The sequence below is a fragment of the Nipponia nippon genome, unplaced genomic scaffold (assembly GCF_047370975.1).
Source record: "Nipponia nippon isolate SJK-2023a ecotype South Korea unplaced genomic scaffold, ASM4737097v1 scaffold_2, whole genome shotgun sequence".
In the NCBI taxonomy this organism is placed as follows: Eukaryota; Metazoa; Chordata; class Aves; order Pelecaniformes; family Threskiornithidae; genus Nipponia; species Nipponia nippon.
Window position 1 is genome coordinate 46,912,385 of NW_028262336.1, and position 13,265 is coordinate 46,925,649.

Here is a 13,265-nt window from a genome sequence, read left to right on the forward strand (position 1 = left end):
AACTGATGAAGTATTACATCAGGCCCTTTTATTTTAATCAACCTCCTCTAATATGCATGGGCATTTGATTTGTTGGAGCTGTGTGCTATGGCTCCATGAACACCCATTAATACAGACTCTTCTCCAGGGAGTATCTTTTCTTCTCATTTGAAATTTTCTCATACTGGGTCATTTTTGGGGAAAAAAAAAAAAAAAAGAAAATAAAACCAAAAACCAAACCAACCCCCCCCCCCCCCCCCATTCTACTCTTCAGCATAAAAGGACTGATGCAAAACGAAATGCAAAACACTGGCTTATACCCCAGTGCCCTGACCAGTATTTGAGAGCTGTCAGTTGCCAGCTGTACCAATTAAAATACATCGGTTGGCCTTGAGTGATACTGCCCTGAGTTGTGGCCCACACATGTCTCATTAGCAACGCTCTCCGGTGGCAGCAACTCTGACCTGCTAATTCTGCATTTCACAGCTACTGCATCAGTAACACGCTGAGCCCAGCCTTGGTGAAAGTGTGGGCAGGACTCGGCTCTCAGTTAGGACACCTACATCTGTAGTCAGGCACCCAGTTTTAGTGTACAGTGGTACAGCCAACGGAGCCTAGACTCAGATGACCAGAAGTATTCATTGCCCTTTTTCACATCTTTAAGAAACAGAGATACACCTGACTGTCCTGTAAAGCATTTATTTCTGTATTAGAAAACATGAGGATGAGAGAAATAGCTCTAGATTCCACAGACACTAAAGATACACAAGGTTACTTAAACATATGTATCCTGTGCCATCTGGGATCCTCTACCATGTCTGTGAATTAGCGTGAGGTGGGCAGATATGAACCAGACCTAAAGGAGACTGCTGGAAGAGATGTGTGAAGAAGACTTTGTCCAGAGGCAGCCGGGGGGGGACATCCCTCGGCTACAGGGTGCTTCCACAAACAGCACTGGAGACCTATGTCTGAGCAATGATAAGACCTGGATCTCCACCAGATCTCCTGGATCTCCACTGATTATAAGGAACCTGAACACCCCGCTCATAAGCGGACATCTCGATTTAGTTGTCCAAATCGAGACCAAATCCCACACCATTTTCCGCTGATTTGAAAGAGCTGTGTTTGCTCACCATTTCAGAAAAAAAAAAAAAAAAAAAAAAAAAAAAAAAAGGACGTTTCTGTCTTCCAAATCCCTGAAAAGCAGTAGTTTGTGTTTTCTCAAGGCCAGGTCCTGAAGGTTGATCCTGCTGAAAAGGCTCTCCCACATGTGCAAAGCTCAGCTGCTGCCAAGGAAGCGCCTTGCAGGTGGAAAACTGCCCCCACACAACAGATGGCAGAAGCACAGCCCCAGGACAAAAGGCTGTGCTAAAAACATGTGTCTAGATTGATTTCTAAAGTGTTTAGAAATGCCTGAGAATTAAGTACTTTTCATACTTTCTGGCTAATGCGTCATCACTGCAGGAAGGCGTTATCTGAAGTGTTTTTAGCTATTTTAAAGTCAAAAGACCCATGTTATTTTACAGCAGCCAAACAATTGGCTCCTAACACCTACTGAAGCCTTCCTTCCTAAACACTGATTTTGAAGAAAAACAAGACTCTTTTTCCTTACGTGCCTTATACAGCAGCCGTTTCCTTTCCTAACGCAAACAACTTGATCTTAGCATTTGTACTGCTAAATTTTTTAAAGAAAACAAAATTACCCCCACATGAATATGATCTCTTACCTTATTTCTCTCAAGTGCATTCAGGAAATCCAAATCTGTAGTGTCTGAAATCCCTCCGTGTAGGATAAGAACTTTGCTATCAATTATAGTGGCGAGGGGAAGCCAGCTAAAGACGTCTCGCAGAAGACACAAAATCTGTTTCCCATGGTCCTGTAAAACATACGCTTAGATTAGATCCTATTTCTGGCAGATTCTGTTGCTTCTAAGTTCAAGATTTTGCTGAAGTGTCTGCCACAGCCCGTACGAACAGGTCTGTCCAGGTGACACCCTGAACTGCAACACTGACAAACGTGTTTCGACATTTACTTTAGGGCCGTTTGATTGCCTCTATAGCATTTTGTTTTTCTTTCACATGCACCTCTTTTTGTGTTCTCGAGTCACCTTATGGATGTTATTTATTTCATCCGATAGATCTATGAGCATAAAAGGCTAACACTTAAAATCGTTTTGTCAGTTATTCCACTGATAATCCAAAATAACTTCAACTACATTACTAAAGTCATTCTGTATTACACCTAAATAAGATGATTGGAAGTTTTCTTGTTTACACAGGTTTCATTTTAAATGTGCAAGACTACAAAGAAAATATAGGGGAAGGAGGAGGAATCTTACCTTGTACTTCTTTGAAACTTCTTTTGTGAAGCCATATCTGAAAATAGGACCACATCATGAACTGATTTTCAGTACGCCCCTTCTGCATGATTTTCTATAGTGTTTGCCAGGAGTTTTCTATCCCTCTTTTTCTCCTGCCATTCTGTCTCACCTCTGTTTAAATGTGCTTTCTTCTGCTCTGTCTCAAGAATTGAGTTAAACTGATTTCTTGTACATACAGGAGATCAGGAACAGAATCCAGATGACTAATTATTAAATGGCCTTTTTCCCATCTAAATGAAATAGCTTAGCAGTTTTATCTTTTAGATACCGGAAAGAAATTTCAAAGGAACCTAACTGATGATGGCAAAAATTCCCACAAAACCTCCACAGAGGTTTTGTTCTAAGTCACTCAACTTTATTAGACAGCGTTGTCTATCATGTCCTTTCCCCCACAAGGGACAAGAATTTTGATACCTCATTCTTTTGACACCAAGATCTCCTTGGTGCAAGGGGTATTTTTACAACACCCTAACTCTCAGCTTTCAAATCTACTGATGTGCAGCACTGCTCATCAAAATGCCCAGCAAAGAGCCACACACAGGAATGCATGTTGCACTCTGTACCATCACAGACTTAGTTAATATTTTCCACTATTTTGGGTAGGAATTTTCCTACCTTGTAGATAAGGTAACTGATCTTGTTTTATGTTTGTTTGTTTGTTTGTTTTTAAATTAAGTGCTGAAAAAGAAAGTATCATGTGAAACTGATTCCTTACATGGATCATTAATAGGACTTGAACCTGGGCCTCTATGCCTGGGCTAAAGAGCAATATATTCTGTGAACACGCGTCAAATGACAGAAGGGGTACAACAGGTTACCCACCAGTCAGGCACCGAAAGACATACTGGGGTGGCTGAGAACTGTAGGGACCAGGACTGAGAAGTTCTTCTCATGTCCGTGAGATCATTTGGCCTACAAGTCACACTTTCACTACAGTCAGAGACACTGGCTGTGCTCACTCCCTTGGCAGTGCTGTACAGCCGAGTACAAATGTCTGTATTAGAAAACAGGGTCTCAGCTGTTCCTCCAATGGGGTAGACCGCCACCTCGCAACTAATGGACCCCCATGGTGTAGAAGCTAGGATATTTACCCACCCCTTGTGTTTGGGAAGTGACATCTTAGTCTAAAGTTAAGTGAAGTATCAGCTCCTGGTTTTACCAGTTCCATTGTATTGCATACTATTATGTCTTTTGCTATGCTGTGGCAACAGCCAGTGCTTTCCCTAAAATATAATCCTTCCATCCTTTCCCCAAATTTGGTGCTCTGGAAGCTGCACTAAGCCCATTGACTTCAACAGATTGTGATTAGGTCAGAGATAAGACATGACTCCCGTTCAAGTGCCTGTGTGTAATGAGGATGTTCTTTATCCCCCTCACACATCTTGAAGATGCAGACCTGAATACAGACTAAAACATTATTTCTGTTTTGGAGTGCCACAGTGGCTAAAGCAGCATTCAGAAGTTCCAACATCTCTAGTGCAAGGCCAGATACTCTCTCCCCCCGACCCCCTAAAATCTACCTCAGGTTCATGATGTAGTCTTCGTGGTTTCCTCTATTCAAGTGCAAATCATTGGGGTAGATAAGAAGAAATGCAAACAGGATTATAAGTATTTCCATAGAATTTTTCCCTCTGTCAACAAAATCACCATTAAAGACATAACGGTTTTGTTCTGAAGGCAGACCGTTCTGCAGAAGGAAACAAAAACAAGGACATTTAGAGACACTTCTATGCTACTATAATAAAGGAAACAGCATTTCAAATGACATTACATTGCTAGAAAATCTGCAAAAAACCTGCACAATACAGAGATCTAAAATGCAACATTTCCACTGCTTAGAATAAAAATCTCTGTATCAGACAACATGTGTGAGCCATCAGAGAAGAGATGACCTCTCTGACTGTTCTTATGATGCCATCTCTAATCCTTTCCTCTACCTATTAAATTAAATTGAAAGGGACCAATAGGAACATTATTCTTCTAATAAAATATACTTTTCTGTTAATGCAACTGCTGCCAGGAAGTTACGCACTTGCAAATAGAAAGAAGTCATTCATTTTGAATGGAATACAAGAAATCCATGAAGAATGATCTTCTGACACAAGTCTGACGGTTCTTATGTTTCCTTACACAGTAAACAAAATGGATTTCATATATTTACACCGTTTGCAGTGTATGCTTCTAAAACTCCTGAGAAAGACTGTAGTCCAGAGGACGTCAAATCTTAATACATAACTCTGAAGAACCTTCATTCCAGTTGCTTTAATCCTGAAAGCACTCCTTGAATTTTACTCACGTCGCACTTTGCCTGCACCCAGGGCAAAGATATACTTGAACGCTCACAAACCTGAGAGGCCGTACATACAGGTATTTCTTACCTTATTTTTTCTGAAGGTATAGAGCACTGCTTTATTACGAATGGTGACTTATCAAAAGCTAGTATTGTGATTTGATGGTGTGTTTCATTTCATTAGATTAGTTATCAACATGTCAATCGGTGCCACCAGCTTACAGAAAGTATAGCAGCAGTTATGTGTAGCTTCATCATTTCCAAACATGAGTATCAGAAATACAATTTCAGTTTTGACTTGCCAGAAAAAGGAAATCTCTTTTTTCACAGTTGGCATCACAAGAATTATCAACAGAACATCTATAAAATCACATTACAGCTGTGGAAGCCACTCTTAACAGGTTTGGCAGCATTGCAAGACATCCCACTTCCTAAATACAGCCACTGTGTCAGTGTCCAGCACTTCCTATGTTCCTGTGGCATTCCCTGGTGTACTGCCTTAGCAGGTTTATTGCAGGATGCACAATTTGGCCAGAGACTCAATTAAATGTTTAATTTGAATCCATTAGGAAATCTCTTTTTTGTCCCAATCAGCGTCCTGTGCTTTTATGTCGGGATGCAGTAGTGAATCCTGGTCTCTCAATTCCCACAGCGGCACAATCCTGACTGCTGTAAATACAGCTTGCTTGGTTTTTGCCATAGCCTCTCCCCAGCTCTCTCCAAGTAAACTTAGAAGAGGCGCGTGGTTGCTCTGTGCACACAAGAGTGGCAACTTATGAGACTCTACTAAGGCAGTGGGTTGTAGTGGTTTTAAAAAAGAAAGGATGGATTTCAGGAGTGGAACAGACAGGAGAGACTCAGCAGCAGCTCCTGGAAAGATGAATTAATAAAAGCTTTGCCTTAAAACTGATAGGCATGTGAATCACCAGCAGATTGTCAGTATACACACAGCCACTCCCTAACTGCAGTTCTCATGGAAAGACAGATCTACAGAAGCACTCTCCAGACTCTAAAAGCTTACCCACAACTCTTTTAGTTTTAAATGAGAGTTTGTTTTGGACTTCCAACTTTGATGTGACATTTTAGTTTTGTTCCACACTCATGCAAAGTGTTTATTTCCTTTTCTGTGGTTTCGACCAACAATAAGAGCAGAACGAAATTAAAGGCTGTTGCAGCCTCTGACATGTCAAAGAGGCGAACAAGGCCCTCTAATGATTAGCAACTTGCTGCTGGGCATCATTACTGTATCTTCTGGGTTAGTGATTAATTAACTTCCGTTTGTCGTTTGCATTTTCTACAGCTTCAGGCTATTTCTATCCATAGCATCCATTTAACAATCTAACTTAGCAATACATAATTTAAAATTCAAGGGTTTCAAGGAATTGCAGGAAATGCTGTAATTTAATGCAGATTAATGCAGGGACTGAATGAACCTTACAAACTGCCTATTGAGAAAGAAGTAATTATCTTAGCCTCACCCAAACCAGGTTTAAGAATCATCCATGCTGTTACAACCAGCATTGTATCGATAAGCTGTAGATTGCTAGCTTCTGTGTGTTTGCTGTCAGCAGTTTGTAAAAGTGCTGTGGTAAAAGTTCCCTGGACAGAGCCCCACGCTTAAGGCACCCGGTCTGCATGCAGGCCTCCAAAATGCTTCAGCAGCCATTTCAGCTCTGCGTGGCTCCGCGCAGACCTGAGATCACTACACTCTTCATGGCACTGTTTAGGATTGCACCCTCTTGTTTAAGGTTACGGGTGGTTCATACCAACTCGGAGAAAGAAATCCCTTCCAACTGAAACAGAGTTAGGGACGCAGAAAAAAATGGATCCCAGAGGCTGATGGGGTTCGCTGCGCAGCTGAGTAAACTGCTCAGAAGGGACAGAATATACTGTGTCATTTAATTTGCTTCTGAATAACTAAGCAGTTCTATCATGTGCTCTCTCTTTTCTCAACCACTTTGAAATGACAAAATATTTGTCCATTTTATTCCGTTTGGTGGAAGGACCGCCCTAGAAGCTTAACAGAGAATGACTCGGGGTAAACTCTAGTGCCTGAAGTCAGTGGGAGTTTTGGCTCTGAATTTACTGAAGTCAAGATTTAGTCCTTGCTTAGAGTTTTTTTCTCTTCATAGCATCCATTAGAGAGGGGAAAAAGAATCATTGTCTGTTTACTCCAAAAGAGTAAAATTCACACTGATTGCAGTTGTACCTATAACTGTATCTGAGCATTTATCTTCAAAATAATTCTTTTTCCCATTCCAGGTCCCGTGTATGAAACTAATCTGTATCATACTCTTATTTCAGTTTCAAAAAGGAAGATGGTCTAATTAAGATAACAGCTAAAAGCCTGCAAGCCAAGGACCAGGTAAACATAATTGATTGATTAATCAAGAAAAGCAGAACTCTGTAAAAAGGTCTGATGATACTTCAACAGGCTTCAGGTACGCACTTGGGCAAAACATCCAAGTTTCCATTCAACAACTGTCAGATAAAGTGTAACAAAGTTGGAAGCAGGGGGGAATTACATCATTTAAACACCTGGTTTAGCTCACCTCAGTCTCCGTTCAGTGCAGATGAATGTGTAAGGATCAGACACAAACCCTTTTCCCCGGAAAACTCAAATCAAAGGGAGTATCTGCTAAATGAAAGGTGGTGATTCATGCTAAAGATAAATGTGAAACTAAATATAGGAAATTTCCCGCATCTTCCATTAAATATACAATTGTGGAAAAGATAGCCTGGAGCTTTATTTTTTTCACATCAGTAAAAGAGAGCTATGCTTTTTTAACATTAAAAAGTAAGCAGCTGTTCAAGGATATGTAAAGGGTGCCCAGGTATTTCCATTTTGTGCAGACTATGTTATTGCTTCCAAGACTTAAAAAGCTTTTTAACAGCTAGCACTCTTTTTTGTTTCCTGTAAACAAATAATAATAAACAACACTTTGTGGGTATCAATGGAAGGCCTAAATGAAAGCTTCTGCATTTTTTCTGGAGGGCCGAAATTATCCATGGTGTACTGTTACATCAGGAACTAAGTTAGCTCCTGATTTTAGAAGACTTTAGTCAATATGGAATATAAACCAGTGGCAGGACTTTGGAGACATTGCAAGGAACCCTCTTAAGTTTTGGTTCATGCTCCAGTTCATTTAGGAAGAGAAAGATCTCCTGGATCTCCTCCTTCACAGTGACCAAGAGGGTAAGGACAACAAAAAGCTACAACAAAGACACCATTCAAATTATTCCAGGATTTGTGTGTGTGGTACATGCATGCCACAGGTACAGTTCTGACAGTGATAAATCTGACATAAATATGTGTTCTTAACAAGAAGTCATGAAGAGAAAACGCTACACCACAGACTGCCTACCTTACCTTATAGAATATCAGCAAAAGATCATCCAGGTTTCCATGCAAATCTCCTACAGGAAACAAAAACATTATTTTCTTTTTTTTTTTTCGTTTTCTCACAGAAGAGGAAAGAAATGGTATTACAAAACTGAAATTAGTTAGTCCTAACAAGTTTTTCCCCATGTTTTCCTTAGTAATTTGCCTTGTATTAGGATTAGGTTCATTTTGAGGTATATGCTGAAGCTGCTTGTAAAATCTGGCAATTAAATACTTAAAAGAGTATCCAATTGTCTTGCATAAAGTTTTTGTCTTTCCAGCTGGATCTGAAGATCAGACCAGTCACACAGCCAAAGGTTCACTCAGGGAAGTGGGAGTAAGATGAACAAACATATTATGAACGCGAAAACCAGAAAATGTCACTAAAAGACATTTAGAAATATGATAGACTTCTACATACTGACAGGTTTAAATTCACTAAGTAGTCCACTCTATGCAGCACAACTGAACATCTGTCTGATTCAGGGCCAGGTTTTGATTACTACAGGCAGGATTTGATGGAGAGTAGCAAGAACTGTCCATGTTTGTATGCCCCAGTGCTAAGGCCACAGGAATGACAGATTAGGCCCTTTCCGAGAGGTTTATTTTGGAACAGGCAGGGGGATTTCACCCCAACACAACGGATCACTGCAGTATAGCTCCCCTCTGCATGTGACTGAACTTCATGCTCACAGCACCAACCTTCTCACATCTGTGACACCATCACAAACCCACAGAACCGTTTCAAAACCTATCTTGTGATAATACGCTTTCACCACCAATAAGTAGGAAAGAAGTGACATTTTTACCCTTTCTACATGCTTTTTGTGCCGCTTTTTATTAATTATGAGCCTGCTGAAGTAATTCTAAGGAGTTCTTCAAGCGATAATAGATTTTTCATCAGGTATGTGGATGCAAACATTTCACGTGCATATTTAATCTGCATTATTAATTTGAAATTAAAATAAAATGGGGAGAGGGATACCTTATTTTAGGGAAATGAACATTTTGGACCAATTATGCCTAAGAATTAGTCTTTCACCTGCTGCAGAGGATCTTTCTGGTTACAAAAGCTATTTGTTTCAACAGCTGGGAGGGGTCCTGGCATCCTTTAGATGCTGCTTACATAGTGCAAATGCAATACAAACATGAGGAGGTATGTTTTGCTTAGTAAGAACACGCTGCGTAGTGAACAAGTATGAAACCATGTTTCCTTGGTTTGGAGAGAGGTTTTGTTGGTTTGGTTAACAAATTATTGGTTCTACAAAACCTCATTTAAAACAAACCCTTTCCTGGCAATCAAAGTAGGTACATAACCACATCTTAAAAAAACATTATTTGTTTTGCATGTGTCACAGTACCCTTCCTTATACCACTTTACTATTACACACAGCACACACTGCTAGCTGTCAAGAGTTAATGTCACCATTACTGTTCTGTTTTGCAGCTACTGCATTCTGTGGCAAGTCAGGATACTGCATCCCTTTATCTATAATTTACAAAAGCATAACAAAATAGACGGGCAATGAGCTCTTAGTTCTTGTGACACATCACATCATTCTGTGAGGCTAATTTGTTGGTTGTATACAGACTGATCAATCCTCTTGGGTCCCTTTAGAAATGAGGATTTATTATAATTTCAGTATATTCTAGATAGTCATGCTGTCAATGAAAGGTCTTGTTTGCCACCCCTATTAAGCCCTCATTAAAATCATTACTAAGTAAATTATGATGGTAAAGTCTTTTTCTCAGTAAGAGGAGAAAGTGCTGAGACTTGTAGCCAGTGATCAAAATACTCGGTGGCATTTTAGAGATGGAAGTGCAGGAATATTTAAGTTACACTGCAGTGTTAGCTGAATTAATACTGACTCATTCAGAAATGTTTAATGAGATAAAGGAAGAGGAGATGAGGGACTTTCTTCAAATATACTTAGTGTGACTCAGGAACCTTTTTTTTTTGGTTTGTTCCAATTTATGCATTTGTGAAAAAAACAGAAGAAAAAAAAAAAAAAGGCATCGAAAACTTTCTTATAATGGCAACATTTGGAAATGTCTGTATCATTCTCTAGCTACTTAGAATATCAACCCGTAGCCCAAAGCGGTTATCTTCTTTGGCACCTTACCACAGACAGTTATCTCCTTGGAGTACGAAGTTGAAAGATGCGTGATATTTGGCATCTCTTTGAGAACTCTCCTAGTTTCACATAGTAGCTGCAGTACATAGCGGGCATGAAGCAGCTGTGAGAAAAAAATGCAGGGCAAAAAGGGAAACTTATTAGAAGTAGCAATATGTCTGTCTGCTTTATTAATATCAGACACATATTGCCACGATTATTTATATTACAGACCTCCAGACATGATTACAGGCTGTATGGTTTAGTGCTGGGAATTAGGAGTGTTCATAGCTTTGCACTTGCTTCCCAGTGAATGGATATAGAGCACTTAATGAACTCGCTTTACATATTTTCCCATTTTATTTCTAGAGTACTGTTTTTACTCTTCCCATCTACAGGAAGGATAAGTGACTGAGTAATACAGCACTCAGAATCATTGCATAAGGTCATTTGTTCAAAGTAACCGGGGGGAAAAAAAAAAGGATGTAGTTCTAGCTGTGAGTAAAAAAAGCCAAAAAACAACCACAAACCAACCAAAAAAGCCCCAAAGGCCATAAATGATATTTCAGCAAATTGCAAAAATAATGAGAGTGAAACTCCAGCAAGGGTTGTCTCATTAAGAGTTATCTTCCTGTTTGCTGTGAAGTTGTTATGAGAATTCAACATTGAAGCTTCTAGTCTTCTCTGCTAATGCTTTTTATGATAATTTTGTCAGTGATTTTTAAGGCTTTTAATTCAAACACAGCTCTGAGGAAGTTTAGTAGAGGAGACAGATAAGCTACAGACTGACTTTTCAAGATTCATGTTTTTAAAGCAAACAAAAAAGGCCAATTACATATAATCATTTCCTTAATAAATTGCCAACCATAGTAAGAGAAAAGAGAGCTGACAGTAAGGTGAAGTCTGGGTGGGCTCATTTATCACGCTCTTTACATTTTGCTACTTTTAAGAGCAGCCTCCACAGCAAATTACAGGAAAAAAAAACCACCATTATTTAGTAAAATGAAAAGCAAGATAGACCCTTATCCTTTATCTACAGTATATTGTGAAGGACAAATGACCACAAGTTCAAACAAAGCTGTGCCATGTCATGCCTCCCTGCCCCACCCTCATCTTGTAAGAGGGCAGCAAAGGGGCTTGCTCAGGAACACAGAGAATCAGCAACAGCCTTCTCAGTGCCTCAGCAGCCTCAGACAGCAAGCCCCTGAGATTTGTGCTATCACCCTGTTCCGCTACATTAGCGATGCTTTATATTCACTCTTCCATTATGGTGGAGTCTTGCACACTGGAACGAGATGATTAACCCTTGCACTTCAACTCCTCTAAAAAGAAGGGGGGGGGGGGGGGGGGAGGGGACCACACAAGGAGCACTTTCAACCCAGAAAAAGACGATAAGTAGTTTTTAGGTTAGCTTAGGACATCTTCCCCAGCCCTGCACCCTCACTGATAGCCCCTGCCTTGCAGCTGCTAAGGGTTCCCTTTTCGTGATCACTGTAATCTCAATGCTAGAAGAGGAGGTCCCCACTAGTCCCTGCCCCTCCCCAGTGCTGCCTCTGGTGGTCATGCAGCCAAGTAGTGAATCAAATCTGGGAACCGGTCTGGCTGAGAACTGACTGCTTTTGATTTTGTTGTGTTAGCTTCCAGCCAGATCGGTTTCCCAAGACAGCTCACCATGTACCCGTATGATCACGTCGGGGTAGCAGGAAAGGGTAATGGGATGGAAAGGAAGGGAGAAATATCTCCTTGGGCACCAGTTTAGCCTTACATTGGATTCAACGGATTGTGGAGCTACAACTTGACAGAGATGTAAAACAAGTAAAAAGAAATCAAACTAGTTGTGACTTACCTGTTCATTCCTGAAAGCATGAAGAAGAGCATTGGCATCTTCAACAGTAAGGGGGAATGAGAGTCGTGGTCCATAATAGGAGTCTGGAACATCAATCCTCTCTTCAAATTCTGTTAAACATAAGCCTTCATCCACCAGCTGAGAAACACTAGGGCTGGTGAAAATGTGAGAAACTGGAACAAGAGGGAAGAAAACCAACAATGTAGAAACTCCGCCATCCCCCATAGGGCCATAACAGCATGACCAGAACCGGTTGAATGTAACTGATGCTTCACTTGCTGCAGTACTGCAGTGGCCAACTCCTGCCTTGTACAGTGGAAGAGCTCCAGGTGTCCCCAGATTGTTTCACAATACTAAAAAACAAACAAACAAACAAAGCCAAAACCGAAGCAAAACCCAAGAAAAAAGAAAAAACAGGCAAAAACTATCTCCCAACAGCCAGTAGCTGTGGTCAGGATGTAAAACATTTCGCACTGAAGTTGTGGGGCAGCCTGCTCTCACAGGTAATGAGAAACATAACCTGTAACAGGCTTTCTTCTCCTTCCCCCACAAAGCAAGGAGATTCAAAAGGCATAGGTGATCATTCAATGACCATCATCTGTTTAAAATTCAATATTACAGTTTTAATGCACGTTTTAAAGATTCACTTTTATTGCTTTTATTTTCTACATAAAATTTTTAGGCTAAATGCCAGCAGATCAGTGATTATTTAAAAAGTCATCAACAAAATCCCACTTATTCACAGTGGATTGCAAAGCACTGCTTTCTGACACAACGAGGAGACAATGCCAGCTTTTGGTTGGCTGCCATAAAACCACTGGATGAAATACAGTAAACAAAAACATAGCGGTAAAAGTAGAGCATAGCTTCTAATTTTCCTGGAACATGGAGAAAGCAGGAACATTGCTAACTGCTTCAAACTGAATTTTTCTTGACGTACCCTTGAAATGTAACTGAGTGAACAGTAGTTTTCAGTGTTTTCTTCTTGCAGATTGTCTTTATCATATATCCTACTAAAAGAGAGAACCAGACCCTAGAAGACAGTGTTCTGGCAGCTGCTGTTGCAGAGTTGTAAACACTTTTTCTTGGGCTACAGGTAAGTTTTCTGTAACCTTGGTCAGATGCAACTGGAAATAAAAATGAATTATTTATTGCTGGAGGAATACCCATGGCTGTCACTCAAAACTCACAGCAGCCAAAATGGGCATGTGGCCTCATAAATTATGAGACTCATAAAGGCCAGCTTGTCTTGTAACTGGATAAAGTCCATATT

At 40.3% G+C, this 13,265-nt stretch overlaps 1 protein-coding gene across 4 annotated transcripts in view; it reads right to left on the reverse strand.

Moving 5' to 3' along the window:
* PPEF1 (protein phosphatase with EF-hand domain 1) overlaps positions 1 to 13,265 on the reverse strand; it is a 40,996-nt gene that overhangs the window by 6,976 nt on the left and 20,755 nt on the right. For all 4 annotated transcript variants that reach the window (XM_087757327.1, XM_087757326.1, XM_087757328.1 and 1 more), the window contains 6 exons: positions 11,993 to 12,165; positions 10,156 to 10,270; positions 8,021 to 8,067; positions 3,881 to 4,047; positions 2,319 to 2,355; positions 1,707 to 1,856 (listed from right to left, as the gene is read on the reverse strand). In XM_087757327.1, coding sequence (XP_087613453.1) covers positions 1,707 to 1,856; positions 2,319 to 2,355; positions 3,881 to 4,047; positions 8,021 to 8,067; positions 10,156 to 10,270; positions 11,993 to 12,165 — 689 coding nt within the window. The remainder of the gene's footprint in view (positions 1 to 1,706; positions 1,857 to 2,318; positions 2,356 to 3,880; positions 4,048 to 8,020; positions 8,068 to 10,155; positions 10,271 to 11,992; positions 12,166 to 13,265) is intronic.